Source organism: Silurus aristotelis (genome assembly GCF_946808225.1).
Source record: "Silurus aristotelis genome assembly, chromosome: 15".
NCBI classification, from domain to species: Eukaryota; Metazoa; Chordata; class Actinopteri; order Siluriformes; family Siluridae; genus Silurus; species Silurus aristotelis.
The window spans coordinates 16,408,985-16,429,820 of NC_139588.1; the positions used below are offsets into that span (position 1 = coordinate 16,408,985).

General features: G+C 39.4%; 1 protein-coding gene and 1 long non-coding RNA gene across 2 annotated transcripts; one reads left to right on the forward strand and one right to left on the reverse strand.

Annotated features, from left to right (window-relative positions):
• slc30a1a (solute carrier family 30 member 1a) lies at positions 1 to 11,809 on the reverse strand. Its single transcript, XM_083562326.1, has 2 exons — positions 10,698 to 11,809; positions 1 to 4,360 (listed from the first exon to the last, which is right to left on the reverse strand). Exons 1-2 carry the CDS (start codon positions 11,275 to 11,277, stop codon positions 3,465 to 3,467), a joined length of 1,476 nt encoding a protein of 491 aa, XP_083418452.1. The 5' UTR covers positions 11,278 to 11,809; the 3' UTR covers positions 1 to 3,464.
• LOC310737771 lies at positions 9,659 to 12,508 on the forward strand. Its single transcript, XR_014536892.1, has 2 exons — positions 9,659 to 10,576; positions 11,808 to 12,508. It is a non-coding gene; the product is annotated as an uncharacterized lncRNA (long non-coding RNA).
• Positions 12,509 to 20,836: the final 8,328 nt, after the last annotated feature.

Sequence of the window (20,836 nt, forward strand, 5' to 3'; positions counted from 1 at the left end):
TTACTGAACAGCCATGTTTAATTCACTGTAATGTTTATCCAACATGAATATATCAAAAACATCTCAGCTGGTGTGTTCTAAACTAAAATCTTTACAGCAACAATACAGAAAGAGAATGAGTGTGCATCTGTTTATAAAAACAAACAAACAAAAAAAAGTCAGTGTAACTATTAAATACAAACATGGGGGACATGATGCATATGTTCTCATAAGGAATATAAAAGGTATTAATAGATCATTAGTTAAATAAGTTTAAAAAAAAAATAAGCAAATTAATTTCACAGAAGCTGCTACCTGTTTACATGACATTGGAATATTTATTGTGCACAATATAACTGTAAATGCTTCATTAGAAAACTGGCAGGACAGGTAGCATGTTTTGGCACCGTCTCTGAAATGATCTTAGTACGAGTTGGAAGTACAAGCCGTTCAGAAATCTGTGTTGGACAAATTTGAAAAGAACACCATTCGCCCCTCAGCAATTTTAATGCATCCTTATTCTACATACATGCACATCATCCTCCCAAACACAACAATGTTGTGCTTAATAAATATCTCAACATTTTGTACAAGTGATTTAACTGCACAGTCATTACTAATAATGTACTAATATTGTGAGTCAGCAAACAAAATATAGTTCCTGGGCCTCCAAAACCTTCAATGAATCAGTTACATATAAAAGCTGTTTTAACAAAAAATTACAATTGTACAATGCCGTCTTTAACAAAGAAACGTTTGGTGGTTTTCAGTTGTGTACAAGACTAACAAGGGAAGCGTAGATCCTCCAGTTTAGCATTGTGCATACAATAAGTTGGAATCAGCTCACACTCGCTTCAATAATTCACAAAAAACAAATGGCATAAAATTAAAATGTCTAAATTAATGAAAAGTAAAATTCTGCTCCTCAAGCTTTTTGCAACATCTTGCAACATCAACACAATCTACACTTGTGCAAATGCACATCATTCAAATCTCATCAGAATACAATTCAGATACAAGACGCATCAAATGAAAGGGTGTAAATCGGCTCATGGTGGTCTGAGGTACTTACCAAAAACTGATTAGCATTCTATGTAAATTAACTGCATGGGTGTACTGTATACGTGCAAGTTCGTATGACACTAAACAGGAAAATATGCAAAACGATGTATACATTCTTTTTCTGGTCAAAATGTTCCGATAACTGATTTCACCTGGGAATCAGAGGAATTTGCACTGCTTAAGAACCGGCTCAAGAGTTACAGCATGAGGACAGGCAGGAAATCCAAACCACTAGGAACTCTGGTTTACACACTGGAATAAACTGAGATGAAACTATATTACTGTGGCGAAGCATAAAGCTGAAAAATACTTGTGTGATGATAAACAAAATGAAATCTTGCGCTGGGTAACTTCTAGTTTTCAACGCGCCCTCATTGACTTTCCCTTGACTACGCCACCATCAGGGTTGTGCACCAACTACGCACATAAAGGAGTGTGTATTCGGGAACAGACTTTACCAGAAGAACACATTTCACAGGCACCAAGCTCACCACAGCTACAGCCACACCAGTGCTTCATTGTTAATTATGGTCTGTTTTAGCATCACTACGATCAAGTATAAGGAACAGTCCCATTCTGAAGCGTGTCTTCGGGTACAAAGCTCGCAGTCCTGTGATATATTTATTAATTTCAATTACTGCTTATAATACAGTGCAGGATGAATTCCCTGTTCTGATTGGTCAGAATTGCAGCTAACAGCAGTGCTGACAGTTAATTGACAAGATAATGTGTAACATTTATTTAAGGAGTCTCCAATGTCAGCACATTGTAACAGTTAGGACTGTATGTTTTCTGCCATAGGAAAGTCTTCAACGGTTGAATAGAACAGATCATACATTAATGAGTAAAATTATGAATTGCTTCAGCAGAGGAGGAAATGATGCTTGGTCATCATTTCGAATATTACACACGTGAATGGGACTTACAAGGCAAGATGTGAATTCAGACAGTTTTGTGGGCATTCAGATTGGATTAGCACAAGAATATTGAGCGTGTATAGTGTGAGAACATGTACTGTCGATCAAACTAGAGCTCGCCAAGATATACATTCAGATAGCACCGAGGTGAACTTTAGAGCCACTTTCGGAGAAAATGAAGGCAATAGAAAGCAGCGTTTCTACTAATCATTATTATGGCGGAGTGATCTGTTATAACGGCAGCCAGACAGCTCAAAATTATTGCTTTAGTCTAGAAAAGAGGTGATATTTTGTGCATGGAAATACAGTTTGTTGCTCGGCCAGCTGAAGCAGTGTCCTTGTGGATTTCTCACACTCACTTGTTATCTTACCGACATGTTAACTGGCTGTCGTGTACAGACGGACAGGCCAAAAGTAATAAACAACAACAACAACAACAACAAAAAAACGTCTCAACGACATTTCTACTCCAGTGGTATCGACACGCTTAAAATGTCACTGTAGTTGTTAAGATTCATACAACAGCAAGTTTCAATCAAAGGGAAATCAGTGAGGGCGCCTTTTAAAACACAGCTATGGTGTAACCGCTAACTAAGCGATCATTGTTTGGTCATGCAATAAATGCAGGTACATGCCTCAGCATTGTTCTGAACCCTCCAGCATTGTTCAACACTGCCCTATTAACGCTTCGGTGCGTACACGTGAGCCACGCTCATGTGACGAACAACATGACTCGTGAAGCATCAGCATTTCCAGGAAAATGAGGAAACGAAAGGATAGCAAAATGCTTTTCAGCATTAAAGGCTTGCTGAGACGGTGCTCGGTCAGAAGTATTACAAGTCTCAGCAGCACGGTTTTTAAAATATTCGACCTTACAGAATAGTCTTTAAAAAAGAGGCACACCTCCTTCTTTTTTTTTTTTATTCATTACCAAACCTACATATCATCAAGGTCTCTGGAACAGAACACAAAATCACTAGTAATAAATTAAACTCATAAATTATTATTTGCTTATGAAATAAATTGCTTATGGGCGTGTCCAGAGGGGGAGGGGGAGGGAAGGACATGTAGTTATAACAATAGTAATTATACTAAGAAAAATACTAAAAAGTCCTTAAACTTAAGCCAGCAGCTGGATTTCTTTTCCCTTTCAGGCAATGATGAGCTAAAATAGAAATGACCATTGCTTGCGGTTCATGCACAGCTAAGCTAGCTGCTCTTCAGTTAGCGTTTATCGAGAGATGAACACAAAAATAATGTGTCTCCTATGTTTACATACCAGATCAGTGATCGTCACTTAATGGCATATATTACAGCAAAGTGTCAGATGACGTGTCAGATCAGATGCAATATGATCCAGCATTTCGATACTGATGATCAATATCGGATCGGTGCATTCCTTTGTCTCAAATGGCTCTGATTTTCATCAAGTGTACAGGTCCTTTTGAAAATATTCGTGTGTTATGATGTCTGCTTTAGTGATGTTCTCCTTGTACTCGTTCCTGCTTATAAAGTGGACTCCACTTCTCTGGTCACTACCTTTTCAGCCACTTGATCTTTAGGCTCGCTTTCCAGAGATTCACTGATGACCTCCAGAGTGGTGGAGACAGGGGGTTCAGCTTCACTCCCACTTTCCACGCTCGTGCTTTTGTTGTCGGGGGCTTTGGAGTTTTCACAGCAGAGTTTAGCAGCACACTGTGTGCGGCAGGAGAGCTCGCAGAGCGAGGCGTGCGACTCTGAGCTCACCATGACAAACTCGGGCTGGATGGTGGTGGCGTGGATACCCTCATCATGAAAGAAGGCTTTGAGACGCTTAGCCACACTCATGTAGGAGGCAGGGTCTCTGCATTTGATGTGTGCTGTGGCGATGATGCGACTCCCAGCGAGCTGCCAGATGTGGAGCTCGTGCACAGCCAGAACGCCGTCGATCTGGCGAAGTCGGGTGCTTAGGAGGCTCACGTCGATTTGCTTGGGTACAGTCTGCAGCAGGATGAGTGCGGACTCCTTTAGAAGCGGGTACGTGGTGTATAAAAGAATGCAGACCATAATGAGGCACAGAGTCGGGTCCAGGTACAAAACCCAGCAGGGCCCGGATGTAGAGAACTCCAGACCCGTGGTGTTGTGTTCCGCCTCACCAAGGGCCACGAGTGTGTGGTTAAGGTGCTCATGGTCACTGCAGTGTGTGTTTGCGCTGCACGGGCTGTTGCAGGGAAGCCCGGGTTCGCAGGGACGCCACACGAAGTTGAAGATGGTGGCGTTGACTACGACGATGACGGAGCCGAGAGCGTCACCAAGAACATGAAGGAAAACGCCACGCATGTTTAGCTGAGACGACGCGGCCGCATCGTGCTCGAGGTCGTGTTCGTGATCCAGCTCGCCGTTCAGATGCACGGCTGACAACTCTGCCACATTAAGACAAAAAACATAGTTAGACACAGCACTTACACTTACAAACTTACATCTGTGATCAAAATAACAATTACTTTCATCTAAAATTTAACAGTTAAACAAAATATCCACAGACACTGGATCAATCGAAAAAGGGAATTTTGCCAAGAAAGTATGAATAAAACAAGTGAATGGTGATACAAATATAAATCTGCTCAAACACTTGAACGGAACAGGAGAGAGAGAGGAACATCTAAACAAAGTTTCATTAGTATAACTGCAGAAATATAATAAATCATCTTTTTCTTCTTTCGGCTGCTCATATTAGGGGGGTGCCACAGCGGATCATCCGTCTCCATACCCCCCTGTCCTCTACATCTGCCTCTTTTAACCCAACTACCTGCATGTCTTCCCTCACCACATCCATAAACCTCCTCCTTGGTCTTCCTCTTTTCCTCCTTCCTGGTGGCTCCATCCTCAGCATTCTTCTACTGATATACCCCATGTCCCTCCTCTACACATGTCCAAACCATCTCAATCTCGCCTCCCTCACTTTGTCCCCAAAACGTCCTGCGCTGTCCCTCTAATAAACTCGTTTCTAATCCTGATCATCTTCGTCACGCCCAATGAAAACCTCAACATCTTCCGCTCTGCTACCTCCAGCTCCACCTCCTGTCTTTTACTCAATGCCACTGTCTCTAAACCATACAACATCGCAGGTCTCACCACAGTCCCTAAATATAATAAATAACAGCAAATAATACGTCATTAAATAATATTTCACTTATATTTTATTATCCGAGTCTATTAGTTTTATTTTGATTAATCAGCCAACTTTAATTAGCCAACAGGTTTGAGGGCATCTGGTGAAAAGGGGGTTGCTGAATACCTCCTTGTGAAAAGCACAAACATTTAAAACATGCAAACCAAAAGCGCTCATATTTATGTAATTATCAAAAAACTGCTCATATTATACGAGTTACTTGGAAAACAAATCTGATAACAAATGGCTTAAACCTGTTGACTGACAAACATACAAAAAAAAAATCCAAACATAAGCCCCAAAAACTATATGGCACATATTAACATTAGTTACTAAAGGAATTCCCAATTTAACAGTTGCAGAAAACTGTAAGAAATCTCCCATTATAAAACCACGGTCACGTGAAACAGAAAACTTTATTTAAAATCATATGAGATGAAAGTCCAAAAAAGATTGACCACATGTGCAGGTTATTACCATGTGATCGCTACATGACCTGCATTAGAACCAAAGAACATTTGATTCCATGTGACACGGTTCAGACCGGAATGCATGCTGAGAGAACAGAGGTGTGTGTGTGTGTGTGTGGGGTGTCAAGTCAAGTCAAGTTTATTTGTATAGAGCTATTCACAACAAACATTGTCTCAATGTGTGTGTGTGTGTGTGTGTGTGTCTTTAGACATTTTCTGTTGTTTTTTTCCACTATTTTGCACAGTTTAATTCTGCATATCCAGTTTTTCAACAAAGCTGATAAAGAAAAAGCAGCGTACATAACAGCAGATTATGACGACATGCGACATTAGGTGACATTATGCAGTCAAACCTGATCATCTTTTGATCATGAGTCTAGTAAGATTTACTATATATAAAGTTTTTAAAAGATACAGGACCTTAATGTGCCAGTCACAGAGTCATATATGGTGTCTAATTTACTAGGGGTTTAACAATAAACAAAATTCACGGCACGCTACCTACTACGGCTTTAAAGTCACGGTTGGGTTCAATTTCGGTACGGTTAGGGGGAAGAAATGTAAAACATAAAACTGCTTGTCGTTTTTTATTAACGCAGTTTATTATTATTAATATTGGTGGGTCCCCTACCGCTGCGGCGGATGGTCCGCTGTGGCGACCCCTAAATGCCTGCTCGGTTAAATAATATAAAAACTATTTTTTGGTAAAAATAAAATAAATGTATGCAATACACCATTACACTTTAATTGAATAAATGATACATGATGACACTTAAAATCTAATGAGCTCTACTTTTTCTGACAGATTATTGAGTCTTTAATCTCTCTCAATATAAGCAAACCGAGGTAAATTGAGCGACGTGTAAAATTCACACATACACACGATAAATTCGCCACCACCGGATCTTTCTGATTACATATCATGCACTGTGATTACACTGACCTCTGAAGTGGAACTGATCTTCGGGGGTTTAAAGGCTGCAGTGTGAAACCGTTATCCTATAGAATGATGAACTTGAAACAGCATATCTTAACTTGGTTTATTACTGCGTTACACAAGACCAAGAACGTGAGTTAGGATAAGGAGTTCAGGTTTCAGAGCTCCCTAGACCGGTCTCTCCTGTTGCATATAATTGACTGCACACAGTTATTTTACATCAGTCATTTCCCACAGTTGTTCAAGCAAACGCTCCTACAGTGGCAGCTACAATTAAACCGGATTTTTCTTCTTCTTCAGAAAACTGTTTAAATTCACCGAAACAGACAAAAGGAGCTGTGAAGAGCAGCATATAAAGGGAGCCTTTTACTTATTACAGCGCAGCAAAATTCTTTCTCCACATATCTGGGGTCAGCCAAGATACAGGGCCCCTGAAGCACAGAGAGATAAGAGCCTTGCTCAAGGGCCCAAGAGTGGCAGCTTGGCAAAACTGGGGCATAACCCAGAGCCTTAACCAATGAGCTGCCACTTCCTAATGTGCACGTATATACAATCCACTTTAAAAGGAACAAGCTTGCTATATTGTTCATTCATTTGTATTGTTTTGTATCAGTATTTGTATGTTGTGTTCATATTTGCGCCTACCGCGGGAAGACTGGGTGCGAGATGGGAACAAAGCAGAAAAGAGTTGACCCATCGTTTAGATCCATAGTTGATCAGGTTTAATAGAGCTACTGTGACCATTTCAGTCTCTGGAGCAACAAAGTTCCACAGGTTTCTGTTTGGACCACTCTGTGCTTGTACTATAGATCCGGCACCAGTCTGTGGGTCGATTGGTACCGGGCCGCACAAGAATACAAAACTTCCATTATTTCTGTTTTATTTATTATCTGATTCTGAACAATGTTTTATTTTGGAAAATGACCGGATTCTCTCCTCCACATCTGTCTATGACTCGCTCTTGATGCATGTTGTGATGCCTCAGTCACATGTCTTACCTCCATCTGCTTCCTTCTTAAAGGGGCTGCTCCAGCCGCTAACACATTACAGCTAAATTTAAACCCCCAAGCGAGAAAAATTAACAAAAAAAAATCTCGTTTATTATATTTAAAAAATAAGTTTTAACGGTCGTATAATTTTATTTTGTTGTATTTATCCGCCACACCTTAAAGGACGGTCCGTGAAAATATTGTCTGACATTTGGGGACCACTGATGTAGTTTATTTAAACTGCCTTTGAAAATGTCTTATATTGAAATAAAGCTAAATAAACTACCGTAATTTCCAGACTATTAAGCGCACCCAAATATAAGCTGCACCCACTGAATTTTACAAAGATTTTTATTTTAAAACATAAATAAGCCGCACTAATGAAACTAATGAACTTTACACAGGCTTTAACGAAAGACTTGTATCTAAACAGTAGCCTACCAAGAAAGTCATTGTTCACTGTCTTCCTCCTTCCTTTCACAACTATTTCTCTCGAGAGTTTATCTATTAGCATCGTCGTGTGTTTAAAAATCACCATCGGTGAATCTTTTCTCCCGATGCCGTGCAGCTCAGAACACAGGTGAAGTGCGTTTTTTCATGCCCGGTTGTTTTCAGCGTGACGAATGATTCGCATTTCCTGTAGACAGTCCGAGTGAGCGGCAGGTCAAACGTCAGAGGAACATCATCCATATTTATGATGTGGTGCAGCCCGATTCAGTGGGAGCGCATCTGATTTAATATAAAGAGTTTTATTGGTTCACCTGAACCCGTTCGGCAATTTAATTGGTCTAATGTTATGGGGTTCAGTTTTTTGGCTTGAAGTTTGTGAAACTGGGAAAAACCCAGGTAAAAATCCATAAATTAGCCGCTTCATTGTTTAAGCCGCGGGGTTCAAAGCGTGGGAAAAAAGTAGCGACTTATTGTCCGGAAAATACAGTACTTATTTATTACTGGCTTCATGGATCCCCTCAGTCTAAGATCTTTCAATGTTCCATGTTTGCAGGAAACCTAGTTAAAAATAATTAAATAAATCGCTGAAATACTGAATACCCAGTCACATCCTTTAGGGTTGCTAGTTTTGTTGCCTGGCTATGAATGTGACTGTGGTTGGACATCTTGAATGTAAGACAGACATAAATCTCCGATTGTAACGTGCATGCAAACCTCTTGGATAATTATACACCAATTATAAACAAATCACTACTAAAAATAAAAATCATTAAATCATAATCACTTGTAAAAAAAATCTATCCATGTTCTTATTCTTTGCTGGTCATGTGTCTGATCAGAAATCTCCCTTGTGACAGTCAGTAGGGCCTCAGAAGCTTGGGACTAGTCTCCGACTGATTATCCAGTAGACCTTCTCTATTATGCACTAGAATAAATCATGTGATGGTTGTTATAACAGACGCGCTCCCTGAAGGGGAGTTGTGGAGATGGTGTGTGATGATTTTTCGGCTTCTTACGCTCGATCTGTTATGGTGAAAAAGTGTTGCAGCATGACTCAGTGTCCTAGCGCTTCGTGAGTTGTTTTTTCTTACATGGGTGTTTGACGCAAGGACATTTCAGCCTTGAAGCAGTTCAGGGTCCTAGAACACAATTCCAGCACCTATAGATTCTGTTCATTACCCAATTCACCTTGACTTTCCCGATCTGTATCATGTGCTTCGGATTATATTAATGCTTTAAAGGTACTTGGATTAGGTTAGAAAAATGTGACTTCACAGAACCCCAGATATGAGGAATGATCACAGAGAGCACTGTGAAATTAAATTCTTCACACTGAAGAAGAAACGACTTTCAGATGCAATAACCTGAATAAGAGCCCCATTGGTTATTCTGATCTTAAAAATAAAAAAAAATAAAAAAGAGCTGCACAACTTCGGACCAAACAGCCAAATAAAACATGCAATTTGCTGGATGCAGACGCTCATGAATTTGGCTCTGAATGCATTTTTTTTTCACCACCAGTCAACAGATTGAGAACAGGAAGTCAGCCACACGTCGATGAAAAACACTACTAATCTGAATCATCTTACACGGTAGCTGATTCAGGCTTATCAAATATCATGTGTATTATATCATGTAAAAGCCTGAATGTTCCATAAATTACCATAAATTACATTTACATACCATAAATTAAATTACATACCATAAATTCTTACATCATATTAAAGAGATTATCAAAATGCGGTCTGGTGTCTGAGAAACGCCGCTTTACTTTTGCTACAGTGGTGGAAATCAAAACCACAATACATGAGGTTGTGTTGAGGGTTAAACTTAGTAACCATGAAGACGGATTCGGACTGTAATTAATAGAAACAGGTTGCTAGAACGCCTCTACGGTTGCTATGAACCGTATTGCGCCCAAGTGTCTGTTCAGGGAACAGCTGAGAACCTCAACAAAGACGAGATCACAATGAAAGGACATTTGGTGTCACCCAGACGAGAAATGGGTTCCATTTTGAGTCTGGTTCCTCTCGAGGTTCCTTCCTCATACCGTGTCTTCTCCTCTTCGCAAATCTGACTCATTTATTAGTGATAAAGTGAATTTTAAGTTTATATTTGTTATCGATTTATTTCTACAAAGCTGCTTTGAGACCATTGCAGCCATTTTCATTGTTAAAAGTACAAAAAATAATTTTATTTACAAATACTAATTAAATTAAATTGATCTATTACCTAAACTTCATGCATTGTCTGGTCTTTATAATAATCAGCCTGTTTGATTTGATCATTTGGGTTGATTTAGATACCTGACAAACTACAAATCTAGAAATAAACTCAACTTGGACCATATGTTTCTGTGGAAAGTTCTGGAAGAAACGTGCCAATCAACAGCCTATGACGCAAAAGTGAATAATGAGATTATAATGTTTTTTTTGACAAAATAATTCTGTATTGAGGGCTATTGTGGAAATCTGGTGAAAACATCAGAAAAAGCTCAAAACATCTAAAAAGCTCAAACACTGAAGAGTCAGCAAAAGTGCTCAGTTGGAGTCCATAGTGCCTGATTTTAATCACACTAAAAAGTGAGCACGTCACTTCCGGTTCGGACCATACCTGAGCAGGTAGTAAAGGTGATGGGATTGTGGGGGGATTAAATATAAATATCGCCTTGATGGTCTTTTTTTTGGACCACCTTAAGATGAAATGTATTTAAAAGCAGTGAAAGAAAAAACAGACTCCCACCAGCTGCCCCGCTGCGGTCCGAGTTCACGCCGTAGGGGCTGCCGCTTCCCCCGTGCCCTTCAGACACCAGGTTGTTGGTCTCCTCGGCGGCGGACCCGTACTCGATGGACATCTCTCCTTTGGTCGTGCTCCCCCGGGGGTGTTTGGTCTTCCCGTGGCTGTGGGAGTGAGCGTGTCCGTGGAACAGGCACAGGCCGAGCAGGTTGACCAGGAGCCCCCCGGCACCGACCGCGATCACCACCAGCGGGCTCTCGATCTCGTGCGGCTCAGTGAAGCGCTCGACGGCCTCGAGCACGATGGTGAAGCAGAGCGCGGTGAGGAACACGGCGTTGACCAGCGCGCCCATCACCTCGGCGCGGATCCAGCCGAACGTGTTCTTGTTGGTCGAGCGGGTGCGCTCGGCGAAGCGCACCGCCACCAGCGCCACGACCAGCGCCATCACGTCCGAGAGCATGTGGAACGAGTCCGAGAGCATCGCGAGCGACGCCGTGAGGCGACTGACCACCACCTCGACCACGAAAAAGCCGAACGTGAGCGTCAACATGCACAGCAAACGGGCGCGATTCGGTTCACAAGCCATGGTTTCTCCTCGAGAAAGATGGATCTCCTCAGCCACACACCAAACAATGCTAACCCACCCTGGCTAACGCATTCAACCCTCTCAATCGAGATTTCCCCTTTCAATACCGACCTAATTCAACATCACCCGGGTTATAACGCTCATCGGAGACGCTCGAAGCCGCCCGGTTTCACGTTGTGGCGGAATCGTGACCAGGAGGAAGCCGCGCCGCACCGCGTTTTTGCAGACGGACTTCAAACTTTGCACCCGGACCGGTAAAGTTTCCACACGAGACCAGGATGATTCCGGTGATCACGCCCACCGAGCTCATACGTCACCCGCCAGCTGTTAGGGACCGTGTGGAAATTACAATATGGAAACAGCTGGATCACCGACCAATCAACTACACTCCCTTCCTTAGATAGAAAATATATACTTTATATTGTTTTATTGTAATTTTATTTACTTTTGCGGTCTGCAAAGTGTATCTGAGTTATTTTCCCGCACTTGTTTTAATCACAGTTTATTTTTTTATTCTTTCACATTTACAGCATTTGGCAGACATTTTTCTTCAGGGCAGTTATCTCATTTACACTCACAAAGCACAGAAATTGCAGCTTTGGTGGTGCTAGGATTTGAGTTTATGACTTTCTGAACTGTCCAACATTTTAAACAGTAAGTTATCACCTCAGAGATACAGCAAATGCATCGATAAATAAAGCTCGCACTGATTCTGCACCATGTTGAGTGGCATTTTCACTATATATATAATAGATCATTTCTATGCATGTTATTGTGTTATGTGGGCGACAATCATTATTTTATTATTTTATGTGTTTAAAATGCGTAAAAGCTTTGTATTTATTTGGATTTTGTGGAACCGAATGCTACTTGTGTTTACAAGACATCTTTTCTTCTTTACATGAAGAAATTGGGCTTTTGCAGATTTCCTCCTCGACCAGACTGCAGCTTATCAGTGTCCAGTGAAGATACACAGTGAAATGGCTCCTTGTTTGAACTTCATTTATTATTATTTTTTTTGCAAGCATTATCTTTTTTCATTCTTTCTTTTTCTTATCACACACTGTTCAATCAAGTGAGACAAGAAAACTGTAAGTTTAGTAAGTTTGAAAAGGGTTTAGCTTTTCTGTTTACTATGTTTGATATTTTGAGAAAACATGACATCAACCCAGTAGAGCTTTAACTTGAAACACTAAAAGAATACTAAATAAAGAATTGTGGCACCCCGTCATTATGACTTTATGACGTGTGGCATTTTCATAGATCGTGCAAATAGTGCAGATAAATAAGTAGCATATTTACAGCATGTGATATATATGTAAACATATGTACAGTGAAAAAATAAAGGCTATAGCAGTGCAGAGACGTGTGGACATTGTTAAGAAGTACAGATAAATGTTCTAAGGCTATGGCATTGAAGAGGAAATGTGCAAAAGTGGAAGGTTATAAGATTATGGCATTTGAGAAATGTGCAAGCTGAATAAACAAGTTTCTATCTATCTATCTATCTATCTATCTATCTATCTATCTATCTATCTATCTATCTATCTATCTATCTATCTATATGCACACATTATATACACATATATACATGAACGTGAAATGTTGGGCAGAATGTATAGTAAGGATATAAATATGTACATAAAAAATAGTGCAGATGTAATGAGGAGTAAAAAAGATATACTATGTAATATGTACAATTGTACAGAGGTTATATACAGTGTTTTTATAGTGATCTAGCGGTGTAGTGTCTAGTCATATCATTATGACTAAGTGTCCCATGTTAATACTAAATTTTAAATTACTTTGTTTATTACATTGTATACGGTAAGCACAGTAAAAACAAAACCACACAGTCAAAATTAAGTTATTGTGATGCAAAAGTGAAACCTAGAGTATTCATTTTAGATCTTATTCAACGTGACCAAAACGGCATATAAATGTGGTTAGGGGGGGGAAAAAAAGGAATGTTTCAGTGCAAATAGAAGAAAAGAGGAAAAAAAAATTATTGCATAAGCACACACAGTTTGCTTGTAGCACAACACTAACTTTTGTGTGTGATTGTTTGTTTATTAGAGTGTATTAACACTATTTCCAGATTAATCAGATTGCATACCTTCTGTATGGCCCTTTAAAAGTCAACCCACAGGTTTTATAAGGATTTATCAGGATTCTGACTGAACTATTCCAAATCACTGATCCACATCCAAAGCTGTTTCTTAGTTGGTTCGGGTTTGGGCATAGACATCTGACACAACGTTTCTTACGTCCAAAGACATTTTAATAGGGAGACTATTAATACCCAATGTCACTACTACTACTACTTAATATCAACATCTAATAATAACTGTGTGTGGAAACTATTGTATAATACTTTGCACAGTGTTCCAGTAAACATCCACTTATTGTGGGAACATTTTTTTCTTACCAGTATAGTAATTTATCCACAGCCCCTAACATGTGCAGTCCGGCTGGACTCTGTAGTCCCTGTTCTGCTCACGCGCCTGTGGCGTTTTTTTTTTGCAAGTGGCACAAAAGACAGCGTGCACAGAGATTAAATTTCCATTCCGTGTTTTTTTTTAAATTCATAATTCAAAATGCACGTGATCGAGATTATTGACAGACATGATTGCTTTCTTGGGTGCATGTGATTTAAAACGTGTAACAGTCCCGCGTCTAAAACATTCATCAGTTCACGCGCTCCAACATTTTCCAGCAATGCAAATGAATCCTGCGACGTGTGCGACTTTTAATTGCACGTGTTGCTTGCTGTTTCACACGTTTCGAAATACAAAGTTTATATCTTGTTACCCAGCAGCGGGCGATTCACTGGAATTCACACACACACACACACACACACACACACACACACACACACATTGACCGTTAGCAAAGTCATGCAGTCTCTGCTACACTTGTGCTTTCATGAGGTACTATATGGACACGTTGTGTTTTTCCCCTTAAAAAAAGATGTTTTAAATTTCTAGTTTTAGTTTTCACAAAATATTCAATATTCAACTAACTGAGGAATCTAGAGTTTGGGCCGAACAGCTATTCGCTACCAAAACACAGCCCAAGTCAGTCATATTTGTAAGACATCTTCGCCAAATGATGTTCCTTCCTCACTAAAGTGCTAAAAGTTCTCTGTTCTCTGATTGTATAGTTTTTTGAAATAATTACTGGTTGCTATCAGCAGCTGTAGTGTCCTTTTCTATTGGCTCGAACTGCAAACAGATCATTATGGACAAAAATGTCAGTTTTTTGTTTCATCTAATCAGATGAAACACTCATTCAAAAGACTGGTGACGACTTGAAAATTGTCTTGTATCTTGTAATAATAATCGTTGAAACCATTTCTATGGAAGTAATAATATTTTGAGTTTATTTCGTAAAATCTGACAAAAACCTGTATTGCAAATGAGTTAGCCAGTGATCTAGTATAACTTAATTTGATTGGCTGTTAGATTTAGTATGAAAGAAATAGAACCCTGCGAAATAGTCAGAAGCCACTGGACTTTGGAGCAACACAGTCTTTTGACCTACACGGAACTGCACAGTTAAGTTGTAAGAAAAGTAAAAGATCCTAAGTTTTTATTATTATTTTTTTTATGTTTTATTCACTGACGTTTTGTGTTGAGTACAAAATAACCCTGAAGTCCTAAGCTAGTGAGTCAGCTTGTTGCACTCACAATAATAATAACAATACATTTTATTTAAAGGCGCCTTTCAAGGAACAATGTAGAGTGAAATCATAAAATCAAACAACAAACAGCTATTTAACTGATAAAATGAATCAGAAATGGCTCATCTGAAAAGATTAGTTTTGAGGCATGATTTAATAGTGGTCACAATCTCATATTGATTGTGGAAGAGAATATTCCACAGATGAGGAGCAGCCCAGCTAAATGCCGTAAACCCTCATGGTGACTAAACGGAAAGAAGGTTCAGTGAGGGGAAACGGATGAGAAATAGTCCAGCCGTTCAGTCTCTGGTGAAAGTCATGCAAAAATTGCCTGGATTCAAGTTTGTAAACATGTACAGTATATTAAACTTCAGCAGAAAAACAGGTAATGCGCCAATAACCTTTCTGTACCCGGAAACAGTGCTGAAGTAATGTCTTCAATTTATATTTCTGCATTTTGGCAGATGCCTTTATTAAGAGCAACTTACAGTTATATCGGTTATACAGCTGAGCCGTTGAGGGTTAAGGGCCTTGCTCAAGGGCCCACCAGTGGTAGCTTGGTGGTGCTGGGATTTGAGCCCATGACCTTCAGATCAAAGGTCAACATCTTATCCACTGACCTACCACTTCTCATAATGTCTTAATAGTGGATGTACATACTTGGGTCCACAATTCCTTCAACTCCTAAAAAAAAGTGGTTGTCTTAGATCCAGTAAATCTTTTAATGCAATGTTCATCTCACAAAATTAATCTGTGCCTCTCTCCAGGAAAGAGCAGTGTTCGTGTGGTTCCAAGAGTTAGTGGTACCTATCAGTTGTTTGGTAATTACTCTTACAGAGGAACCAGATATGTGGAGGCCAACAGTCAACCTGGTGAATGTAAATTATTGAGGAACTGGAATTCATAAATAGTGAGAATTCCAGTATGATTTTCCACTAATAATGAATAAATGCTCGACTGCTCCACTGCTCGACTGGTACCACCTTCTCTCAGAATGAGAGGTAAATATACTTCAAGGCTCTTCTTTGTTCTGGCACCGAGGTGGTGGAATGAACTTCCCCTAGATGTCCATACAGCAGAGTCCCTGGCTATCTTCAAGTGATGATTGAAGACCTACAGTACCTCTTCCTGAAATACTTAAATGAGCACTTTTCAAGTTTGCTTTGTAGAATTCCAGAGTTATATTTATATTAAGTTTGTAATCTTGCGTACCAGTGTAGATTTATTCATTGCTAGAGACTCAAAGGACTTTTCTACGTCGCTCTGGATAAGGGCGTCTGCTAAACGCCGCAAACGTAAATGTAAATGAAATATACACTTTATGATCAAAAAATGTGAACTGGCATTCCACTGTGTGCATCTTTCGCAAACTGAAATAAAGCATCAAGTTATAAACACACATTTCTATAATGTGTAATGATACAGTGCCTGTCAAAGGTTTGGAAACACTTTTGTCTTTTATGTTTGTTTGAGACACATGCATATTTCTTTTTGTTTATATGCACACTAGGTAGAAAGCAAAAACACAATAGAATTGAACAGTGAATGACTGGAAGAAAGTTCTGTGGACAGATTAGTCTAAATCTGACTACTCTGGCTCGAACACAAGAATAGGAGAAAAGATGCTTAGAAGACTGCCTAATACCCACAGTCAAACATGGAGGTGGAACCTTAATTGTTTGGGGTTGTTTTGGAACAGGGAAGGTTGGAGCCTTTATTCCAAGTGAAAGGAAAACTGAACCCACATTCCATCCTGCCATTCCATCCTTAAACACCATGCAGTTCCATGGCCTGGATCAAAAGGTAAGAAAGAAATCTCCAACTAGTGAAGAACACCTGGTTTTACAGGAAGCATGGCAAAGTATTTCAACTGAATGTTTGGGGAAACAAACTGTCCAGATGCCAAGAGTGTCTTTTCATGCTGAGGGATAATTTATAATAAAAAATAATAAGTTGAATCTGTACATTTATATACATACGTGTTTAAAGTAAATATTCATGCTGTTAAATGACCTAGTTTGCAGATAAACCAAAGGAACATTATGTCTCAAAATCCATAAAACACTAGGTGTCTACTGTTTATATAATAGAAGTTCCTTTACTTTTTTAATGAAATCAAACATCTTTCAGCATGACCACACTCCAATCCACAAAGCAATGTTGGAATAAATGATTTTAAATGGCCTGTACAGTGTCCTGACCTCAATGCCACTGAACACCTTTGGAATGAATTGGAACGCTGACTTTGCCCCAGGCCTCCATCAGCGACTTACTTTACTAATCCTCTTGTTGCTGAATGAGCAAATACCCACAGACATGTTGGAAAATTAATTGAAAAGAGAATCGTGGTGGTTATAATAAGACGAAATAGGGGTATAGATGTACACAAAGTTTGCGTTATTGGTGTTTATATCTCTCTAACCAAACAGAAGAACAAAAGTGATATATTCTAACTTAATATTACAAAAGTACACACATCCTTCACTCAAGTAGAAGTGCAGATAATCATGTTATAAAAGACTCTGGTAAAAGTTGAAGTACTGACGACACTTTTATATTCGTAAGCTAGTCTACCTCTGTGGTGTGTGAGAGCCAGGAAACGATACAGCAGTGGTAGATTGAAAAAGCCACATTACAAGAAATAGGTTGATGGGCTAAAAACGGCACGAAATGAAAAGAAAAAATATCAATGTTCATGTCACCAAATAGGTTAAAACTGAAGTAATGAGTCTGGTTTGAATAGAAGGTACAAATATTTGTGTAACAAATGTAATAAATAAATAAAAATTATAGACCCAATTGCTTTTTTTTCTGTTTATATGCTGCCTCTTGAGTAAAATTATTGATATTGGGATCCATTGTTGGGTTAATTTAATTTCAGTAAAGACATCTTAAGAAGGTGTAAGGATTTGTAAGACATTTTCTTCTACTTAGTTCTGACAAAACAGAAGTTCTTGTACTATTACCACAGGCATCTGTGAGTAAGCTCCCTGATTACATGGTAACTCAAGATGGCCTTTATTACATAATGTACAGCAATAAAAAAACAAAACAATATTTGGGTGTTATTATAGACTCCAGCCTGCCATGTGAAGCTGATGTAGATAATATGAATAGGATAGCCTTCTTTCATCTCAGAAATATCGCTAAGCTAAGGAATATGAATGCCCTAATATGATGCAGGATAAGTAATGCATGCTTTTCTTACCCCTAAGTTGGATTATTGCAAAGCCTTGATATCTTGATGTTCCCATAAACAAACTCTAGTTAGTCCACAAGGTACCAGCAAAAGTCCTTACTAAAACCAGAGGATAACACAACGGTGATGTGGTCGCATCATTGACCTATGACATTGATCTTACTGTTTTTTGGTTGCACTTATACAATATACAGATGCATCTCAACAAATTAGAATATTGTGGAAAAGTTTATTTATTTCAGTAATTCAACTCAAATTGTAAAACTTGTGTATTAAATAAAATCAATGCACACAGACTGAAGTAGTTTAAGTCTTTGGCTCTTTTAATTGTGATGATTTTGGCTCACATTTAACAAAAACACACCAATTCATTATCTCAACAAATTAGAATACAGTGACATGCCAATCAGCTAATCAACTCAAAACACCTGCAAAGGTTTCCTGAGCCTTCAAAATGGTCTCTCAGTTTGGTTCACTAGGCTACACAATCATGGGGAAGACTGCTGATCTGACAGCTGTCCAGAAGGCAATCATTGACACCCTTCACAAGGAGGGGAAGCAACAAACATTCATTGCTGTTTAAAGAGTGCTGTATCCAAGCATGTTAACAGAAAGCTGTGGAAGAAAAAGATGCAAAACCAACTGAGAGAACCGCAGCTTGAGAGGCTCGTCAAGCAAAATCAATTCAAGAATTTGGGTGAGTTTCACAACTGACTGAGTTTCACACACAGACGTGTCTTGGAATTTGGCTACAGTTGTTGTATTCCTCTTGTTAAGCCACTCCTGAACCACAGACAACGTCAGAGGAGTCTTACCTGGGCTAAAGAGAAGGTGGACTGGACTGTTGCCCAGTGGTCCAATGTCTTCTTTTCAGATGAGAGCAAGTTTTGTATTTCATTTGGAAACCAAGGTCCTAGAGTCTGGAGGAACGGTGGAGAACCCCACCGTTAAGTCTAGAGTTAAGTTTCTATAGTCTGTGATGATTTGGGGTGCAATGTCATCTGCTGGTGTTGGTCCACTGTGTTTTGAAGTCACTGCACCCGTTAACCAAGAAATGTTAGAGCACTTCATGCTTCCTTCTGCTGACCAGCTTTTTAAAGATGATTTAATTTTCCAGCAGGATTTGGGACCTGCACACACTGCCAAAAGCACCAAATGTTGGTTAAATGACCATGGTGTTGGTGTGCTTGACTGGCCAGCAAACTCACCAGACCTGAACCCCATAGAGAATCTATTGAGTATTGTCAAGAGGAAAACGAGAAACAAGAGACCAAAAAATGCAGATGAGCTGAAGGCCACTGTTAAAGAAACCGGGGCTTCCATACCACCTCAGCAGTGCCACAGACTGATCACCTTCATGCCACGTCGAATTGAGGCAGTAAGTATTGAGTACATATACAGTAGGTGAACATAATTTCCAGAAGGCCAACAATTCACCAAAAATGTTTTTTTTATTGGTACTTATGAAATATTCAAATTCTTTGAGAACGGAAGACTTGAACTACCGGTACTTCAGTCTGTGTGCATTGAAATAATTTTAATACACGAGTTTCACAATTTAGTTAAATAACTGAAATAAATGAACTTTTCCACGACTTTCGAATTTGTGATGCACCTGTATATCTTAAATCATTAAAGGACAAGAGCATACCTATCCTGTGTTATTATTCATATATGCAAAAAAAAACCATTGAACCTGACGCTTTTAGACTTGAATCTTTCCTGATGCCCCACTTTTATTTGGTGCGTTCTTCCTTTGAAAATCACTCGCTGCTGCTAAGGAAGGCCCAGAGATCATTATGAGATAGATGATACCTTTTAGAAACCACCAAGCTGGCAGTAGATGTTCTTTCTAGCAAAGCCTCAGGACAATTGAAAATTGAGCAGTTTCCAATTGTCTTGAGGCTGTACTATACATGTCAAACATTGTGCTAGATCTCCGTAATGGTGTCAAAACAGGATCTTCATCTTCATATGTGGAAGAGGGCGAAGTCTGTAAAAGCCAAATCCGGCGAGTAGGTGGGTGCAGGAGTGAGATTATGTGGATTGATCTCCGACGATCATCCTGCACACGTTGCTGAATGGTTGTCATTTTCGGGAGTTGAGCTCGTCGAAGGTCTTCCAGATCTCTCGCCGTCTTCCAGTAAAGTTCTTCCGCTCTTGAAGAACGCACGCCACTCGAAACAACTCCAACTACTCATTGCAGGATCGCTGTATGTCAACGGCATGTCAAACGTCTCTGTGGCAGATTTCACGTTTGCTCTTTGTTTGAACTTGCTGACCGTGATGAATTTGCAGACGTGGTAACGCACGTGGTCAGAAGAGCACCAATTGGCATCATTAGTCTCGATACTTAGATATCACCTCGTATTATATCCATAGTCTAGTTTCTTACACGAGTAGCATTTTTTTTTTTTTTTAATACTCAGTATAGTGTTTGTGAAGAGAAATGACTTCTCACACTATTTGTTGTTTTTCAAAGAAGTCCCAGTTTAAGTATGATTCCTCACAAGGATTCTCGCTGTTGTTGCAAGAAACTTCTTTGCCACGGTGGCCTTACACATTTTAAATAAATACATTTAAAATGTATATAAATTAAAAAAAAAAAAAAGTTTTGTAGCAACTTCCCTTGTTAAAAGCTCCAAATGAATACAAGTGAAGTACATGTATGATGGACT